The 19,036-nt window shown below is 35.1% G+C and overlaps 1 protein-coding gene across 1 annotated transcript in view; it reads right to left on the bottom strand.

Annotated features, from left to right (window-relative positions):
- The window catches only part of LOC149802335 (serine/threonine-protein kinase 31-like), a 61,481-nt gene extending 42,472 nt beyond the window's left edge, over positions 1-19,009 (bottom strand). Inside the window, exons 1-4 of the mRNA XM_089951503.1 lie at positions 18,911-19,009; positions 15,153-15,241; positions 8,791-8,901; positions 4,516-4,589 (exon numbers count right to left, since the gene is read on the bottom strand). Of these exons, the coding sequence (XP_089807629.1) occupies positions 4,516-4,589; positions 8,791-8,901; positions 15,153-15,241; positions 18,911-18,973 (337 nt within the window). The 5' untranslated portion in view covers positions 18,974-19,009. The remainder of the gene's footprint in view (positions 1-4,515; positions 4,590-8,790; positions 8,902-15,152; positions 15,242-18,910) is intronic.
- Positions 19,010-19,036: the final 27 nt, after the last annotated feature.

Genomic DNA, 19,036 nt, shown 5'->3' with positions numbered 1-19,036 from the left:
GAAATCCGAATGACAATGATGAACTCTATGAAAGTGAAATAGATGAACTCAATACAGTATGTCAACGGTTGCCTATTCTAGACCAACTTAAGGAAAATGATTATGTTGTTGTAGCATACCAGGATGCTTGGCGCCCTGGTAGTGTTCATGAAATTAAAAGTGACAATAATAATAATTTGATAGTTATATTCATGGCACCATGTAGGAAAGCAGAGACGATGTTCAGGAAGTTACGGCTGAAATATTCATAGCGACTGAACTGCTCCCAGAATGTTTAAATTCTGGACGTCAGTGGGCATTCTCAGAGCGTAGAAAATTTGATGAACTGCTTACAGTGTATGCCAGTGTTTTCTTCTGAATTAAATGACTTGTTAAGAAATATGTTGTCCAGTATGTGAATTGTCTGGAAGAAGAAAATAAAGATTTTAACCCCTTATTTTTCTTCCCTACATTGAAATCTAGTGGACATCGTTTAATTTACTGTAGATATTTGAATTCTATAGGAAAAATGCTGTAAGACTGCCAAGTTGCATGGAGATATCTTTTTTAGATCAAAAGTTATGATGGAAATAGTTATTTTATTAAATGTGTTGGGGTCCGTGACTGAAAAGAATTAAATAGGCATTTAAATAAGGCAAAATTTCATTGAAAATCCAATTTTTTCCAATATTCAAATAGTCATAACTTCTTAACTAATCAACATATTTCAAAAGTTAAAACTGTTCTGAAAAGGTCTGAATGAGTTCTATAAGAATCCATCATTGAAACGCAAATATGAAGAATTTGTAATTGTCAGATAGGCAAAGTGTGCATGCCATCAAATGAAAAGTCTTAACTTCATAATGAATCATTCCATCTATCAAAAGGTTTAGGAAATGTAAGCCAATAAACATTTTTTTATTTAAAAGAGTAAATTGTACGACTGACCTTGACATCAATGTCATATGGGTGAGTGAGTCTGCTGTAGCATAAAGTGTCTTAGTTTCACAACGAATAATGTCAAGTACATGTATGACAAGAATCAGTCAAGGAGTTTCAGAACTATTAACAAATGGAACAACATGGACTAAAACTGTTATACAAATTTTCTATCAATGGGACCTTGATCCCAAAGAAAGAGGCAAGACAGCATAATAAAGAATGTACTGTCTCTGCTTCATAGAATGCCAAGTGTGATGGGCATCTATTATGGGATTTAGGAAATATACATAAATTAAAAATATGACTTAAACCATATAAAACTGTTAATTCATGCCACCACAATTGAAAAAAGTAACTATGTCTAACTTCCAACTAATGCTAGTTCAACAAAAATTAAGATACTGCCATTGAAAAAGTAAAAATTAAGATACTGCCATTGAAAAAGTAAAAATCAAGATACTGCCATTGAAAAAGTAAAAATTAAGATACTGCCATTGAAAATTAACAATGTCTAACTTCCAACTAATGCAAGTTCAACAAAAATCAAGATACTGCAGCAGATACATCACATTTTGATCACTAGTGGATCTGTGTGTGATGTCACAAAATCTGTGAACATCATTTTCACTCCCTCGCTAATTCACACCTGGATCACTAGTGGATCTGTGTGTGATGTCACAAAATCTGTAAACATCATTTTCACTCCATCGCTAATTCACACCTGGATCACTAGTGGATCTGCGTGTGATGTCACAAAATCTGTAAACATCATTTTCACTCCCTCGCTAATTCACACCTGGATCACTAGTGGATCTGTGTGTGATGTCACAAAATCTGTAAACATCATTTTCACTCCCTTGCTAATTGACACCTCAATCACTAGTGGGTCTGTGTATAAAGTCTTCACATTTTGATCTCTAGTGGTAGCAACCCGTCATTTTTCTGATATTTTAATAACTGCAAACACTTGATTTCTTCATATAGATCTGTTCAACAGCATTCCAAAACAGTTTAAATTTTTTAAATATCTCTATTAGAAAAAACGTTATGCAACTTTTAAGTTCCAAAATATTTAAAAATTTCTAGAATTTGAGTCTTTATAAATGTATTCAGATTATGTGGCAGTCATGGAACCAAAGTAAAATGTTCTTTCCATAAAAAATGTAATAACTTTCTTTTTTGTTGAGATATTATTATGAAATTTGATATTCTGATTGCATTTTTCCTGCTTAATTCATTGCTCTCATTAAATCTCTCGTCCGACTTCAATATTTTCATTTATAAATGAAAAGCATATAAATATTTCACAACTTTAACAACATTTAACTTAATACAAATATATCACATTAGCAATAGTCATATGTATGTAAAACAACTTCGAAAACAAAAAAATGCAACAGGATTCAAGTTGGTTTCATCTTCTAAATCCTGAGATGTTATATTTTTTAGCTCCTTGCAGAATGGACCAGAAATGCTGCCATCTTTCACTTAGAACTAACATTTCAATATCATATACCGGCAAAATAAGTTATTAATTTTAGACTTTGTATTTTTTGGCTTTGTATTTTGAAAACATTGATCCTATCAAATGTTACCAATACACTGGGAATTTAAGAACCCACTTTAAGTGTGCATGTAGTTACTTTGCTAAGCTCGTCAAAGTAAAAAATAAAAATACAAAGATTGTCATACCGAACCTTTGCATTTTTCTTATAGTGATGTGATTTTTTTATAATTATTTCATCAGACAGTGTTCCATTACAAAATTTAAATGCAATAACATAATGAATATAAGGCTAAACATATTTAAAACCAATGACTGTTTGTCAGTTCATATATTCAGAGCATCAACAACCTCAGCCTATTTATAAATTGGACAAAAATCTAAGCTTTGCGTGTTCATTTTGCGACTGTATACTGTCTAAACCATACAACAAGCATTAATACAACAAAAAGTATTTTAAAACTTCATCTTCCCATGTTCTTCTGGCACACCAGTCCGTACAAAATTTATAATAAGTTTAATTTTTGAACATCAGTTGTGGAAAAGTTAACATCGTTATCAGCTGTTCGAAAATTTAAATATGGCAGTCAATGTCAACACTGGGAGATCCAAATGTTGTACAAATTCAATGCTCGTTGCAGCTGGTTTATAAAGGTTTCCGATATATAAATTTGGTAGCAAAATAAAGTTTGGAATATGCCGATTTTGATGACATATGATGCATTTATTTAAACTGTCAAACTTTTGACCAAATCTGTGTAAAGTCTGAGGGACAAAACTCTACACTTTGCGTGTCCATTTTGCGACTGTATACTGTCTAAATCGTTTAACATGTGTTAATACGATAAAAACTCCATCTTAGTATGTTCTTCTGGCACACCAATTTGTATGAAATTAATAAGTTTAATTTTGGAGCTTCAGTTGTGGAAAAGTTAACATTGTTATCAGCTGTTCAAAAATTCAAATATGGCAGAGAGTGTAGACACTGGGCAATTCTATTGTTTTACAAATTCAATGCTCATTGCGGTTGGTTTATAAACATTTCCAATATATAAATTTGGTAATAAAATAAAACTTGGAATATGCCGATTTTGATGATATATAATGCATTTACTTAAACTGCCAAACTTTTGGCCAAATCTGCGTAAAGTTTGAGAGATTATTTCTTTGTTTTTGAATATCATACGAACGTGAAACAACCACTGACCGAATTGTTTACATCTCCTCTGACTGGATTGAAAATTTCATGAATATTCATGAGGTCTTAATAATCCGCATTTTTAAACAAAGAGAGGTATCACATGACTGTGGCATGATCAGCGCTTATTTCCAATGACGCATGAAATCTGTTACTTTTGATGATTATAAAGTAATAATTACATTAATATAGCGTCAAATAACAAAAGAAAACATGCCCATTATAGACAATTTTATTAGCTTTTACAATATATAAAATATGTTGCAATCAGATGACATGTACTGATGCTGCAATGAAAATTCTACACTTGGTCAACAGTTTCATCAGATTTCCAGGCAAACTGTCATTTTGTCCGTGTTATACTGGGGTACCTAACTAGTGGATCTGTGTTTAATGTCATAATATCTATGAACATCATTTCCACTCCCTTGCTAACTCACACTTGGATCAATAATGAATCTGTGTGTAATGTCATAAGTTTAAAGGACATCATTTTCACTCTCTCATTAATCCACACCTGGATCACAGGTGGATCTGTGTGTGATGTCATAAGATCTATGGATATCATTTTCACTCCCTCACTAATTCACACCTGGATCACTAGTGGATCTATATGTAATGTCCTCAGTTCTATGAAAAGGTCAGTCTTTCACAAAAATGTTACAACTGCACCATTTTGCATGTCATGTTACCCACTGGCCAGGGGATACTTGCAAAACTATTTAGCACAAATGATGCAATGGAAAATGGTCTTGTCTGAACCCCAAAATACCTCAGTCTGAATTCCTGGTCAGGAGCTCTCCAAAACTTGTTATGCAAATAAATTCTGACCCACTTAGATGGGATTTCTCTATCTCACACCCATGCATGCATTTGATTCTATAAGCCTTACCTATATCTGGGCCCTTAAATCCCTGGAATTTGGGTTTGGTAACAACTGGACCTCCAACTGAATCTGACACAAGTCTGAAATTACAAGGAAATTGTTAAAACTGACACGTCAAATGCATCACAGAAGACAAAATAAAATAATTATTTGCAATTTGATAAGGTAGTGTTTTGTGTTTTATGGTCCAGGAACAAAAGTTAATTATTTAGTGCCAAGGCAACTTAGGTCAAGTACCTTGTTAAAGAAAACACCACAGCAACCAAACTGCTGGTTTGACTGTGTTCTTTTTTTTTTTTGGGTGGGGTGGGGTGGTGTTTTTTTGAAAACTCTGATAAGGACTATCAACCCATGGCAAGTATTCTAACATACCCACATTGGCTGAGCCTGAATTTCACAAGTGGACAGAAGTGGGATGACAGTGACTGGTAAAGGTGGGTGCTTTAGTATATCCAAGTGCAATGTCTTTTTCCTTACTAAGTATATCCAAGTGCAATCTAATATCTTTTTCCTTACTAAGTATATCCAAGTGCAATCTAATGTCTTTTCCTTACCAAGTATATCCAAGTGCAATCTAATGTCTTTTTCCTTACCAAGTATATCCAAGTACAATGCCTTTTTCCTTACTAAGCATATCCAAGTGCAATGTCTTTTTCCTTACTAAGTATATCCAAGTGCAATCTAATGTCTTTTTCCTAAGTATATCCAAGTGCAATCTAATGTCTTTTCCTTACCAAGTATATCCAAGTGCAATCTAATGTCTTTTTCCTTACTAAGTATATCCAAGTACAATGCCTTTTTCCTTATTAAGCATATCCAAGTGCAATCTAATGTCTTTTTCCTTACTAAGTATATCCAAGTGCAATATAATTATTTCCTTGCTAAGTATACCCAAGATAAGTATGTCGAAGAGTGACTGCAGCTATGGATTGCTAAAGACATTAACATGCAGTTACTTTTCTTTAATCAAACAAATATGGCTAATCGCATTTGGCCAAATGTTCTCATTTTTGTTTTTTTAAAAGAAAATATACAAGTTGACCAACTTCAGTATTCTTTGACTAACATCACTCCTCAACCAACTGAAACATATCTCCATTGGAACACATGTTGCTATAAAATGTTCCTGTCGGCTACCATAGTTTTTCTTTGGTAGTCCATTGGACAACTACATACACGAGTGATTTGCCCATCCCTGCCCAAGAACCTTAAATGAGTCGTTATTGAACCATTGAGATCTCTTGGTGAGGAAGCCAAACCTAAAAGAAGAGCAATAAATTGGAAGAGCTCCTGTTCCAAAGAAAACCACAAGAATTGCAAGTTGTCTGGAAAGATGGGGATATGCTGAGAAACATCCTGGAGATCTAAGGAGACAGCAAATTGTTTAGCCAAATGGCATTCCTGACTGGCGTCTCCATCTTGAACTGCCCTTCCAGAAGAAATTTATTCCATGGGGAAAAATAGACGAAGAGCCAAAACTTTCCCACTCTCTTTGAAACTAAAAAGATCCTGGAATAAAATCCCAGACTTTGTATGCCCTTTCATGATCTCCACTATGTTATTCCTGTAGAAATTTAAGCTCACAGTGATGGAATGAAATCGGATCCTTCAAAGAAATGGAAGGTTCTAGAAATGCAGCTGGCAAGCCCCCCTTACTGTGGGAAGAATCTATGCATCATCCTTAAGGATATAAAATACCTTAAAAAAAAGGGGATTAATCTGGCATATACTGGGACATTGGGAACAGGGGACAAAAAAGGGAGAGAGGGTGAGTACTTAGAAATGACCGCATTCTGCATCCCTGATTAGGGAAGTATCCATACACTTCATCTTCCTCATCATTAGAATTTCAGTTCTGATGGTTGCCCTCTAAAATGCTTATGCATGGAAGCTGCTGACATTTTAATATTTCCGGGGGGGGGGGGGGGGGAGGGGGGGGGGCATTTCTTCACTATTTTAGTGAATCACTATTCTAAAATACTTAGGAAAGCAGTCAAATAATAGATCAGCATGAAAGGCTCTGATAACAAGCATCCAAAACTTCAGTTCCATGGCCTTTTAAAACCTTTACGGGAAGACTGGCACAAATCCCTGCCGAAATCCAAACCTGGAATGCTCCCGAGTCCAAGCGAGTTAATGGACTTTGTAACTCTTAGATGAGGCCAGGGTCCGAAGCAAGGAGACAGATTACCCCTTCTAATGTCTTGTCCATTCTTTGCCTTTAGACAGTTTCTGAGCCACCTCCCTCACCTTTGCTGAGTTAGGAACGGACTGCACATCTAACTTGGCTGCACCTCTGATGATCCTGAAGGTTTTAAGATACAGATCTGGAGTAAATATGCAGTAAACATCATGTACCACCTTAACAAACATCTGTACCTCATCATCCTTGCTCCCATGACCAACTAGGCAAGACAAAGGCAAACTTAACAGATGAGAAAAACCCAGTGTGAGGTATCTACAAAAATATATCTGGCCACAAATATCAACAGCTTATCATCCTGTCTTTGCTCTTGCAGCAAAGCAGAACAATTTCGTTTGATCTCCCTCATGACTCCAGTAAAATATTTCATCTGAGTACTAATGATCCTTGTCATTTTGTCAGTTGAGCTGACAGGGAGATTCAGGTTTTGTAATCAATTTACACATTATCACTTCAGCTCAAGTGATTTTTCTTTTTCTCTATTCTTCTAAATTTGGACTGCAGCTGTCATTTGTTCTAGTAATTTTGAACTACAAGATTTAAAAGACCTTGTGTGCCTTAGATAACACACATCACATACAGTCAACTCATCTGCCATTAGAACAAGAGAAATCTGATGAGCACAATGAACAATGTTCAATTAATTTCTCCTCCCCTTGCTGATCCAAGAAAGTTACATGTGTCTTCATATTTCTGTTTGGAAATGGATATTTTCTTTGTAGGCTTATGGTCATCAGCAGACTTAAAGAGCCTTTGTTTTTGCACTTTCTCTTCAATACTTGACTCGGACTAGCATTTTGCCTGTACTGTTTGTACTTGTCATGCCAGTGCAGAAATCACACATTTCTGGTAAAATTGTAATGCTGAATACATTTTCAAGAACAAAATCAGAATGGATTATCGAGATTTCTGAAACCTTTATGACAAAATGCATAAAATGTTAGCTCCATGCATATTCTGAGGCAAAAATTCATACAAATTATACTAAAATCAGGAGGTTGTCTGCATGCACACCATGCATGCTAGATGGGTGTGTCCCATGCTGCCTTTATGCACACTATTTACCAATTCCTTGAGGCATTTTTGAAGGCTAAAAGGAATATAAGAAATAAAGCAATAAACCAGAACAACAACTTTGTAGAAATTACTTAACCTGACACCAGTTACTAACAGACAATTAACACAAGAAGCACCCCATTGCTAACATTATATAGAAAACCATCAAAATCAACAACAAATAGGACAGAGATACACAAAAATAAAGGATCAATGATAAAATAACAAATACAACACAAAAACAGATCTGATTGATGAGAAAATGGTTAAAAAATGACTTAATGGATGAAGTGCTAAGTGTCCACTAGGTACATGTAGAAATGCACCAAATTGAATTCGTTCTTATTTTATTCCATAATATCAAGCATACTGTAAAACTACTTCCCCAATTAACTTGTATTCTTATGGGATTGCTTGCAGAATGGGGGTAATCCCACTATCACACAGCCTGGACGTCTTATCGACATCATTTTTCTTTAAGATCAACTAGGCATAACAAGTCTTCCAATGAAAATTCTATGTCGATATAACCTACCAATGAGGATTAACGAGATTTTCAAGATAAGTGCTATGGCAACCACATTGGGTATAAGATCTGCACACTTTTCCTTTAGATCCAAACTAGACATCATAATAATACCTACCAAGCTGATATGAACATCCATTCAGCAGCAAGTAACAAGATTTTCAAAATGGCAACTGTGGTGACCATACTGAATGTCCCATCAGCACCATTTTTATTTAGGACCAACTTCACCAAGAGATGAATATGTGTGTAACCTTTCATGGCAATCCTGCAAGTACCACAAGAGGAGCATTAATAACAAACTTAGCAATGGAAGGATGGACAATGAACAACTGGCCATCCCACACGTATTTCTGGTCTCTGCACATTTATAAAATGGTTACTTCAGTCCACTGATAATGTTTGTAGTTATTGGTTACATTTCCTTTGAAAAGGTATTGTTGTCACTGGTTACAAAGAAGTGGTATATCACTGCAAGTTACATATCAGGACTTACTTTTTCCTTCCCTCTGAACGCTTCACATTTATCTTTTTGCCTTCCACATCTATTCCATTCATCTCTGAACAGGCTCGATCTGCATCTGGCTCACACAAGTACTTTACATAACTAAAATGAAAACAGCATCTTTCAATTAGTACATAGGACCAAAGGGCACTGAAATCAGTATCTTTCAATTACAATGTAGTAAATAGACACAAAGGGCATATAAACCAGCATCTTTCAATTAGTACATAGGGCCAAAGGGCACTGAAATCAGTATCTTTCAATTACAATGTAGTAAATAGACACAAAGGGCATATAATCCAGCATATTTCAATTACTACATAGGGACAAAGAGCATTGAAACCAGAATAAAACAGTTGGACATGAATAGACCTGAAATGGAGATGGGGAGGTGGGATTTATGAATGACTATATTTTGGTCATGGTAATTTCCAAATATCCTAAAATCAGAAACAAATATTTGCGGGCAGAAGGGCTCTTAAGGTATCACCCAAATGAAAGGTAAACAGTTTTCTGTATTGCCAATTTTTACCATTGAGACTTATATTTGCTGTACGCACACTATGCTAATATTCTAAGTAATCTAGGTTTTTAATCACAATTATTAAGGTGTGATTTTGTTGCTGTTGGTAGTAATGTATGATTGCCACTGTAAGTGCATGCTTAAAGAATTTTCCTGAGGTTGCTACCCAGCAATAGCAGAACTTTCCCTGCCAGATTCAGAATTCTGCAGAATTCACAGGAAGCATAAAAGGGCTTGTCTGTATCTGTGCTAGGACTTGGCTGGATTTCAGAGGGTCGTGTTAAACACTCTTTGTGTTGATAATGTGTACGAGAAAATCTTCAGATACTATTTAGTAAGAAACCCATATTAGGAAGTGTGCAAAGGAAACTCTTTTGTTCATTATTTTCCAAAAACCAGCAATTTACAGTTATTTCGCATTGTCTATATAAATAATTGCCAGAAAAAAATAACATTTTCATAGTATATTTGGGACAGGTCTAAAACTAATTTTTCAAATCTACACCTGTATGATAAAAACCCTACAGGATATTTATTTATTCATTTTAATGTTTTAAATAAGCAACTTAAGCTTAAGTATCTGCTTCATCAGGTACATTGTAATCAGTATTTTTTATGACACTTTGACATCAAGTCAAGTTTCTTGCAGACCTTAGTAAAATACTACTACCTACAGTTCAACAGAAATAGGAAATCACAGATTAATAATAATAATAATAATAATAATAATAATAATAATTATAATAGTTTGAGTATGGAGCAACTGAGTGCTTCACGGGGCTCTATTTATAAGTTATTTGTTATTCATAAGTTATTTTGAAAAGCTATTAAATGTTTCTCAATGCTTTGTAAACAAGTTGTTAGTTACTATTGTTATAGCTACTGAGTGTTTCAAGGTCCTGTCTGAAGTCAACCCAGATGAATTTATCAATATGTTAGCCAGCGTTTCTAAGTCTATCACAAATAGTTTTAATATAAAATCTGAATGTTAAAACTTTGATATCTGTAAATGTTTACGTCAACTTCTATCCCAATAAACTGCTAAATTAAGGATGTTTGTTGAAATGCACACTACCGCTGTGATATAAAATGAAGTCATGCACCTGATTTAAGCCTAGTCATTCACAAATGTGATCGAAGATAGCAAGGCTAGCAAGTGAAAGGAGAGCCTGATGAATACAAAGCTTTGTTTCACATATATGGATCATTATGCAGAAGCAAGTTCCAGAGCTTACAATGAATTTCAAATTCCTGAATTGCCACTCAGATATTACCTCAAGGATGAGAAGTTGCACTATACCTTGCAATGAAATCACTGAATCAATATTTCACAAACAGAACAATTTTAAAAAAATCAAGTTTCAACATTGATTTTTTTTGGCAATGTCCAGTGGTGATGACATCCCCTTCTTAATTTCTGAAGGTACTTTAGTGACCTATTCCCTCACTAAAAGTGCAGTCTATGTTTTGGGGCAATATTTTGCATGTAACTATCGAGGGAAAGGTGTACCAAGTTTCCATGCAACAGATTATTGGCCAGTTTAAAGTCAGACACAAATTTAAGCAAATCAGATGACTGGATAGTAGGTTTACATTCAAGTCCAGCTGATGAAATCCAGGCTAGAACTCAAAAACTCTACTCATTCATTCATGACTTCCACTAGGATATTTTTCCAGTTGGCCAGTATGATAACTGCATATTTTCAACAAGGGAGACTTTCAAAGGCATAAAGTAGCACGACACATAGAAAGTAAATCAAAATGACAATTCTGTAATATTTGTGTCGTATACAGTATTTAATTATTTGCTGTATCAGAAAAGATGTCCCTCAAAAATTCACAGCAACATAAGTAAATAGAAAAGTGACAGGTCTTTAACACATCTAAATTTAGAATAAAGATTTCATGACATCTATTAAGAAGTCATATAATGACTTCCATCAAAGGTAATTTTAGCAGGTACAGCAGTTTTGTTTAATTCTGTTATCAGGGTTGTTTCTCAAAAAAAAACCAGTGCCTACTTCCAGCAGAACCAATCAATGCCATACTTGTACATCAGCCAATGAAAATCAATCTTTTAAAACATGTCAGAAGTCAAAAGATATATTCAAAGAAGAGTCCTCAAGGAAGATTGTGAAAAATTTTCAGGGAGATTTCAATTATTGCAGGGAAGATTTCATCAAGGGAGAAACATGTTGAACATGTTTACAAAAAGTGAATGGTTTTCAAATAAATGTACAAATTCAATTCTAAAACGGTTTATTTTTAGATAACAAATAACAATATATAAATAACAGACTGAACAAAACTTAACAGTGAAGAACATCAATTAACACTACTTCTGGCGAGACATGGTTGTTACTCGTTTGCATCTTTTAAGCATAACTTTGTCAAACTGTCTGAGTAAACAATACCTTCTTGTCTGTGTCTCAGTTTTCATACTGCTCCCAAAGTCAGTCCTATTCTTGCTCACAAAACTAAATATTCTTTCACAGGATGCAATGCTGTGAGGGATAGCGAGGATATGGCTCATCACTTTGGCAAGAAGTCCAAATTTTGCTTGACCCATGCTACCTCTGATCTCACCAATCTTCATCCAAGTTTGGTCCATGGCAGCTGCTGAATTAGGCTCCAGCATTCCAGGAGGTAGTTCTTCAACCTGGTATAGAGAAAACTGCACCTGCAGCTGATCCAGTGAAGCTCCTGCAGGCATGATTGCTGGAAACCGATTCACAAAGAAATCCAGCATTGGAAGCTGATGATGGGCCTCTTTGTCACATCTGCTACAATCGCAGTTTTAAGATGATGTTCTGAAATATTTCCATGCTTAATTAGATAGTTACATGCTGTTGTACAGAACGCTTTTATAGAGGTAAAGAACGAGTCAGCCTTTTCTTTAGGAAGTTTACATTCCTGCAAGAAGCTCTGAGCTGCTTAACCAATCATTATTTTTTCATCATTCTTGATTTTGTATCCAATCCAGAAGTCAACAGATTCTGTATCCTTGTAGATCATGGCAGAAGGTTTCAAAAACATGGCCATAATCTGCTTGATAAGCTCTTTTATTTGGGCAGCCTGTTTGTGGGTCATTGGTTCTTTTGACTGCAGCTCAAGAGTCGCCCTGTCAAAAAATAGAATGACGAAGTCCAAGAAGAATAGGTTCAACTTAAAAGTCCTGGACCTTAAATTTTCCAGAACTCGCTGATTCCTAGAGCGGCTGGCTTCCACACTCTGTCTTGCTTTGACTTTTTTACCAGCAGACTTCTCTCTGCAATCTGCCTTAAAGAAGTCTGTAAGTGGATCTCACTGCACGAGTACCCATTTTGTCATTTTTCCAAGAGACAGCCACCTAGTACTGCCAATCTTGCACACCTTGGTGATATCAACACCTGCTTCTTCTTGGCAATGTATGAATGCATGCATCCTATTGGTGCTCTTTTCCATGTACTAATAAATGTCACGAAAGACCGATTCTACATTAACAGTAAGCTCCTTGCAAGCCATTTACAAGCCAAGTGGAGTTGATGACCAATGCAACCAGTTGCTTTTGCAGCAAAAATCCATAGGTACCACTCTTTATTCCTATCATAACCTTGGCATTGTCTGTGGTGAATGCAATGCGATTCCTCCAAAGGATGCCTTTTTCCTCAAATTTGTTGTCAATTATTTTTGTGTGTTTTCCCCTGTTCCCTTTTCTGTGAACTCCAATAATATTAGAAGTTTCGTTCTTGTACTTCCATTTTCACTATAGCGAACAACAAGTGGGTATAGCTTGTCTCCCCATGTCATTGCTAGCATCTGTAGCAATGCTAAATGGCCCACTTTACATTGTCTGAACTAAAGTTTCTGTAGAAGCTGCCGCCAGTTCCTTAACAATACATGTTGTCTTTCTTCATCCACACTGGTATTTTTTTAATGATGTTGTATGCTGAAATGGGATGGATACAGCAACACAGCCTTGAAAAGGGCACCTGCATAATTGGCTGCAGGGATATTAGAGATATTATCTTCAACAAGAAACCAAGTAAAAAGTACTTCAGCTTTAGTCACAGCTTCCTGAAGGGATGAATCCACAAGTTTGAAAAAATTTAACACATCCTTGGTGTTTCTTTTTGTCTGTGCAGATATGAAGTGTACATTATGTGAAAAAAAGTACACGAAATTTTAAATACTGACTGAGAAACAAAAAATAACAAAATCTAAATTTCATTGATTCACAAAAATGAATTGCATTTAATGTTTCTTACTTTTTATTAAAACTTCAGGCACAATCAAGTATTTGTTTCTCTTCCCAATCTTACTACATATCTTAGGCAAGTAGATGTATTTCTTGGGTAAGCTGATAAATCTAAATTGTTCCTTTACAGATAAATAATAATAATAATAATAATAATAATAATAATAATAATAATATTAATGAAGTCTTAGTATTTGTATTACCTGCAGATGTATCGATTCAATTGTCATTTATTCAACTGTACCTGATTTAACTGATCTATCAGTGTATCCTAATTTCACTAAAGATCAGCATAATTTTAAAGGTGGCACTCAAATTACAATTTTCAGCATACAGTCAAGGTCATACAATAAACAGTCAGATTAAAAACTTACTTTTGTGACTAGAGATGTCAATGACAATTATCGCGACCACCACTGGCAACACTAAAATATGAATTGCACATCTTGCAAAACGCTGTATGATTATCACTTCCATGAGTCAGGCATGGAAATTCCAGGCTTTAAGAAGCTTGGAAAGAACTTATATATTTTTTTACTTTCCAGCTTCATCCTAATCTCCATTTCTTGTAGACACTGTAGAAGAAATCACCAAACATATGGATTCAAGTTTGCGCACTTTTCAAAAATCTTCTGCACACTTTTGGTCTTACACACTGGGGACTTTCCAAAACATATTTCGTTAAACGAAACAAAGGTTTCCTTTTTTTTTGTACGAAATGAATTTTTTCCAGGAGAAGAAAATAATGCGGGAGTGTGGGAGGTGCAGTTGAATTCAGGGAGTCTCCCACAAAAAACGGGAGGGTTGGCATGTATACACACAGTCTACCTAAAAGTTCAGCTAATTACATACTGAATTCTAAGGGGTCACTTCCTGAAAAAAGAAGTCCTTAGTGAAAAAAAAGTTTCAGTCGACTATGAAAGGGATTGAAATGGCAGATTTTCAATAATGGATCAGAATCAAATAGCATTGAAAAAACAGTAAATTTAAATAAGGGGTTGATGAAAAATGCCATTTACTGCATGAAATGAAGCCCTGTACACATATCCTTTTCTAACCATGGTTTGTACAGCCTGTTTTTTTCTCAAGAAGTTTTCACGTACATGTGGTACTTTTTTCTTATGGAAATAAAATGTTCTCTATATGTTACTTTGTTTATCACTCCATAAATTGGTACAAATACAAAGAGAAAAACACAAAATAACCTCACCACCACAGCAGTGGGATGCTAATCAATCTAAAACCTCCAGTGTTGTGTATCAATTAGTCCATCCAATAATATGCCATTATAATTATTTTTTAATACATAAATAACAAAAATAAATTTCATTTAAAAACTGACAAATTCAAAGAGCTTAGGCAACAATTCAAGATATTTTTCAATAAATTCAAAATCTTTTCAAAAACAAAACCAACTCTTTCAAAATTCAAATTTAACATTCAAATTCAATTTGTACAATTTACAAACCTTGTAAATAAAAAATAAAATCAAATTCACATCATGATCTTTTGGCACACAATACACCCAGACCTCATTGGACCATAAGAAACAATTTTAAAAACGAATGTTTTAATTTTTAAAACTATACTCACGCAATTTTCGTGTTGGGAATATTGTTTGCATCTCTAACAATTATCCCTTGGATCTCTCCATACTGAACAAAGAGCTTACCAATATTTTTCTGGAAAAGAAATGAAGTAAAAGAAGATAAAAGATTGCACAGACCCAGTCCAAATCTGATATTACTCCACCTATTATAAGATGGGTGATTTCTGGGTGCTAATGATAAAACACTTTTTTTAAAAGCATGCATGCATCGCTTTTTAGTGATGCTTATTTTAATGTTTATCCATCCAGTGATCTATTCATGCAAGCAGCTGTCCATCCGTTCATTTTATATGAAATTTATGCACACAAATTATCAGGGTAAGAAGAAAGGAACAGCTGCAAGAAGTTCAAAGTCGTAATAAAGCCTTCTATTAGCTGCTGGTAGACAACTCAAAACCTTATATATTTACAAATTTCAGCATTGTCACTGTACATTTAAACACTAAAACAAATTTTAACTATTTTTGCACTGACTTAGCCTTTGAACTTTAATTTTAAGCTGGCTACTTTAAAATATAACAAGGCTTTAACACAATAAAACAATTACTGACTTTTGATTTCTGTTGAAACTGAACAATTATTGGTTTTTATGATGAATATGACTTTTTATAAACCAATAAACCTTGAATTGAGAAGGGAGTCCATAATTGTTTTCTTACATAATTTAATGCACAATTTTTGGTTAAAACTTGTTCAGATTATTAAATGCCTTTCCAAGTTGCATGGTGTGACAGTCAATTGACAAATTCACAATGACATCATGTAAAAGTCCATGACATCATGGCAATTCAAAAATCCTGAATTAACACAAAACCAGAGCATCATGTCATCCAATGAAAAAAATCTCAAGCATTATTTAATAAAATGATCAATCAAACTCAGAATGATGACATTCACCTCAGCCTATGGTAAATAAGACTTTTCAGGAACCCTTGTATCAATCTCAAGAACAGAAAATAACTGTATATTATCAATGAAAGACCACTAAATCTTTGTAAATAAATTGTGTGTGTGATTTGGATTTTTAACATAGCTTTAAAAAAAATTTCAGTCATATCACTACAATGTTTGCAGTGTGGCAGTTTATAGTGATGTCTAGTACTGGGGCATCAAACACTAGAAATGTAGCATGATGTCCCACCCAGTCACATTATCACCAGGCCCACCACTAACCTCTTAACCCTTTACCTCATACAACCGTCTTTGGACGCCTCTACAAAAGTCGCATCAAAGCGACTTTTGATGCTTCTACAAAAGTCCCATGGAAGCACCTTTTGACGTCAGCTGTAAACATCAGCCATTTTAAGCTGGTTTTCGTAGCGCCAAATTCGGGGAAAACCCCTTATTAGATACTACATTCATTTCTGTGAATGACAATTACGTCAGATTACATGGTCACTGTTTATGTACTGGTCGATATCTGCTATTTAAAGTAACTGGGTCGTAATCTCCACTCCAAAATGGCGGTCGCGGATTTCATTCAGTACTTACGAAGTTTTCATGATTAGAATCACAACTATGAAAGATTCAATAACCTAGGTAAAGGCTCTGATATTGATATAGGCTGCAATTAGTTTTTATAAATTATCAAATTTAGATGACTTAGTGATGTAGACACAGACGAAAAACTTGTAAATTTCGAGTATGAGAAATGGCAGCAATGGATGGTCACATGGCCTCACTGACATGACGGTGAATGAGTTCTCTCCAGATTTTAAAGCACATAACAAATTCTTCTGTGATAAATAATTACACAGCTATAACAATCGGACTTTACTCTTAAATTGTTCCACATATAATAGATGTGTACCAAAAATGTAAAATTGCTGTTAAACGTAACATACACTTCATTGCTTAATATTCACAGGCAAGCTATGCGTATGCGGTCAACTAGGTAACATGTGTTCTATTTATAGCAAGCTGCACTTTGTCACTATGCTCTATGAGGTAAAGGGTTTATGCTGAACACCAAGCAAGGCAGCTGTTAGTACCATTTTTGTAAGTCTTAGGTATGACTCGACTGGGGATCGAACCCACGACCTCCCGCATCTGAGGTGGATGCTCTAACTACTAGGCCACCAGAGTGGTTTATAAGTAAAGAAGGAAATGTGAAAGTATGGCAGGGTTATGAGGATTCAATTGGTAAAGTTAACATAGTATAGTGAGGAAGATAATAATAGTGAAAAATTCTACTTAACAACTTCTAATAGCTTATTGTTAATTCAACTTCTGTGCAACATCTCTTCTGCACAGGCATTTCAAGGTAAAACTCAATTTTAAAAAAAAAGTCCCATCAGTCTATAATCCTGGGTAGATTGACATGTTCGACTAGGGTCTCTGAATTGTGCTTTGCTAGACGGACTGCTTTTTCATAAATGAACTTACTTACAGTCAAATGTAATCAATTAAATTATAATTACTACTTAAAATTTTCATTTCAATTACAATCCCTAACTTGTTACAGCCAAGGCTGCTGTCAAAATGCCGACTCTGTTTACTTCTCTAAAACAAGAAACCCACATTCTGGTTAATGCCAACAATCATGCAAGGAGTTGTAACATGATTTTCAAGACGGCCACAATGGTGCCATTTTGGAGGTTACAGTTGCTGTTGTTCTTGTATGGTTTAGGCTATAGATGGTGGCCAGTATCAATGGTGGAGGAAGAATCCGGGAAAACCCCGGAAAGAACCACCGACCCAAGAGAAGCTACTGGCAAGCTTTCTCACTTGCCCACACTGGCCAAGCCAAAGACTTGACCCCACACAGACAGAGGTGAAATGGCAGTGATCCATAATGGTGAGCGCTTTAGACCACTCGAGGCCCCTCTGAGGTTACAGTACACATATCATAGATAATGTAAAATCCACATTCCTTTACTGAACCATAATTTTTCACATAGGCACACAATGTCATAATTAAAACATGCTAAAAAGTAATCAATCACCAAAAGCAGAGAGATCATATTATCTAGAGTTGTCAACAACAAAAATTGAAAACTCATTTAGACATATAATGAAATATACCATTTTCTCTGGTAATCAAACTAACAGTTTATAAGACAACATTTCAAATACGATTTTTTTTCTGACTTTATAGTATTTCTGATTTTCGGTCATTTAATTCAGATTAATTATGCTGAAATATAGTCTTTTGGTTGAGTTAATTTATTCACGAGTATCATCTGCAATATAAACTCACTTTTCTGTCACGACTTTGCATGACTGTGGCTTTGTCAGGCGTAGCAGTGTTTGTCAGGGTCCATCTCACGCCTACTTGTTTAGCCCCCCACCCCCGCCAACATGTGACTATATTTATGTATTCCCCACTGCTCTCATGCAGCAAAATCACAACGATTTGAAGAACCTCAATACACCTGGTCAAAGCTGCAGTATGTTATTACTAAATTTGGCGGGAAAATACTGAGGTCTGCAACAATGTAAACCAGCATCATTGGTAACCCAATTTATGCACGTTAACTACTACGTCGAATGCATCACAGCAATTATGAAACCAGAAGCAGAACCTCCTTAAAACTTTTCGGAAACACTTACATATTTTCAAGTATCACATGTAAATTACACGTTCTTCTCTCTTACTTTAAAAATGTGAGAGTTACAACTATAGCTAAGAAATTGTTGATTCTACTCTTAAATCTGCTTGCAAATTGGGAACACCTTTCTTGGCAGATATATGCATAAAACAAAACATGGACACAAATACATGTTGCGTCAAGTTAGATACCTCATTTGCATCCTGTGGTAAATTGCCTACAAAAACGTCAAAAGTTGGGGTTCTTCTAGCCATTTTCTATTGACAGCTACCACATGGATTCTTCCTTTAGCCTGGTTTACAAAAACATTTATGTTC

Source organism: Sinohyriopsis cumingii, chromosome 3 (assembly GCF_028554795.1).
Source record: "Sinohyriopsis cumingii isolate HCF-2022 chromosome 3, ASM2855479v2, whole genome shotgun sequence".
NCBI lineage: Eukaryota > Metazoa > Mollusca > Bivalvia > Unionida > Unionidae > Sinohyriopsis > Sinohyriopsis cumingii.
The sequence above is the reverse complement of the archived record's forward strand: the minus strand, read 5'-3'. Positions and strand labels throughout refer to the sequence as shown.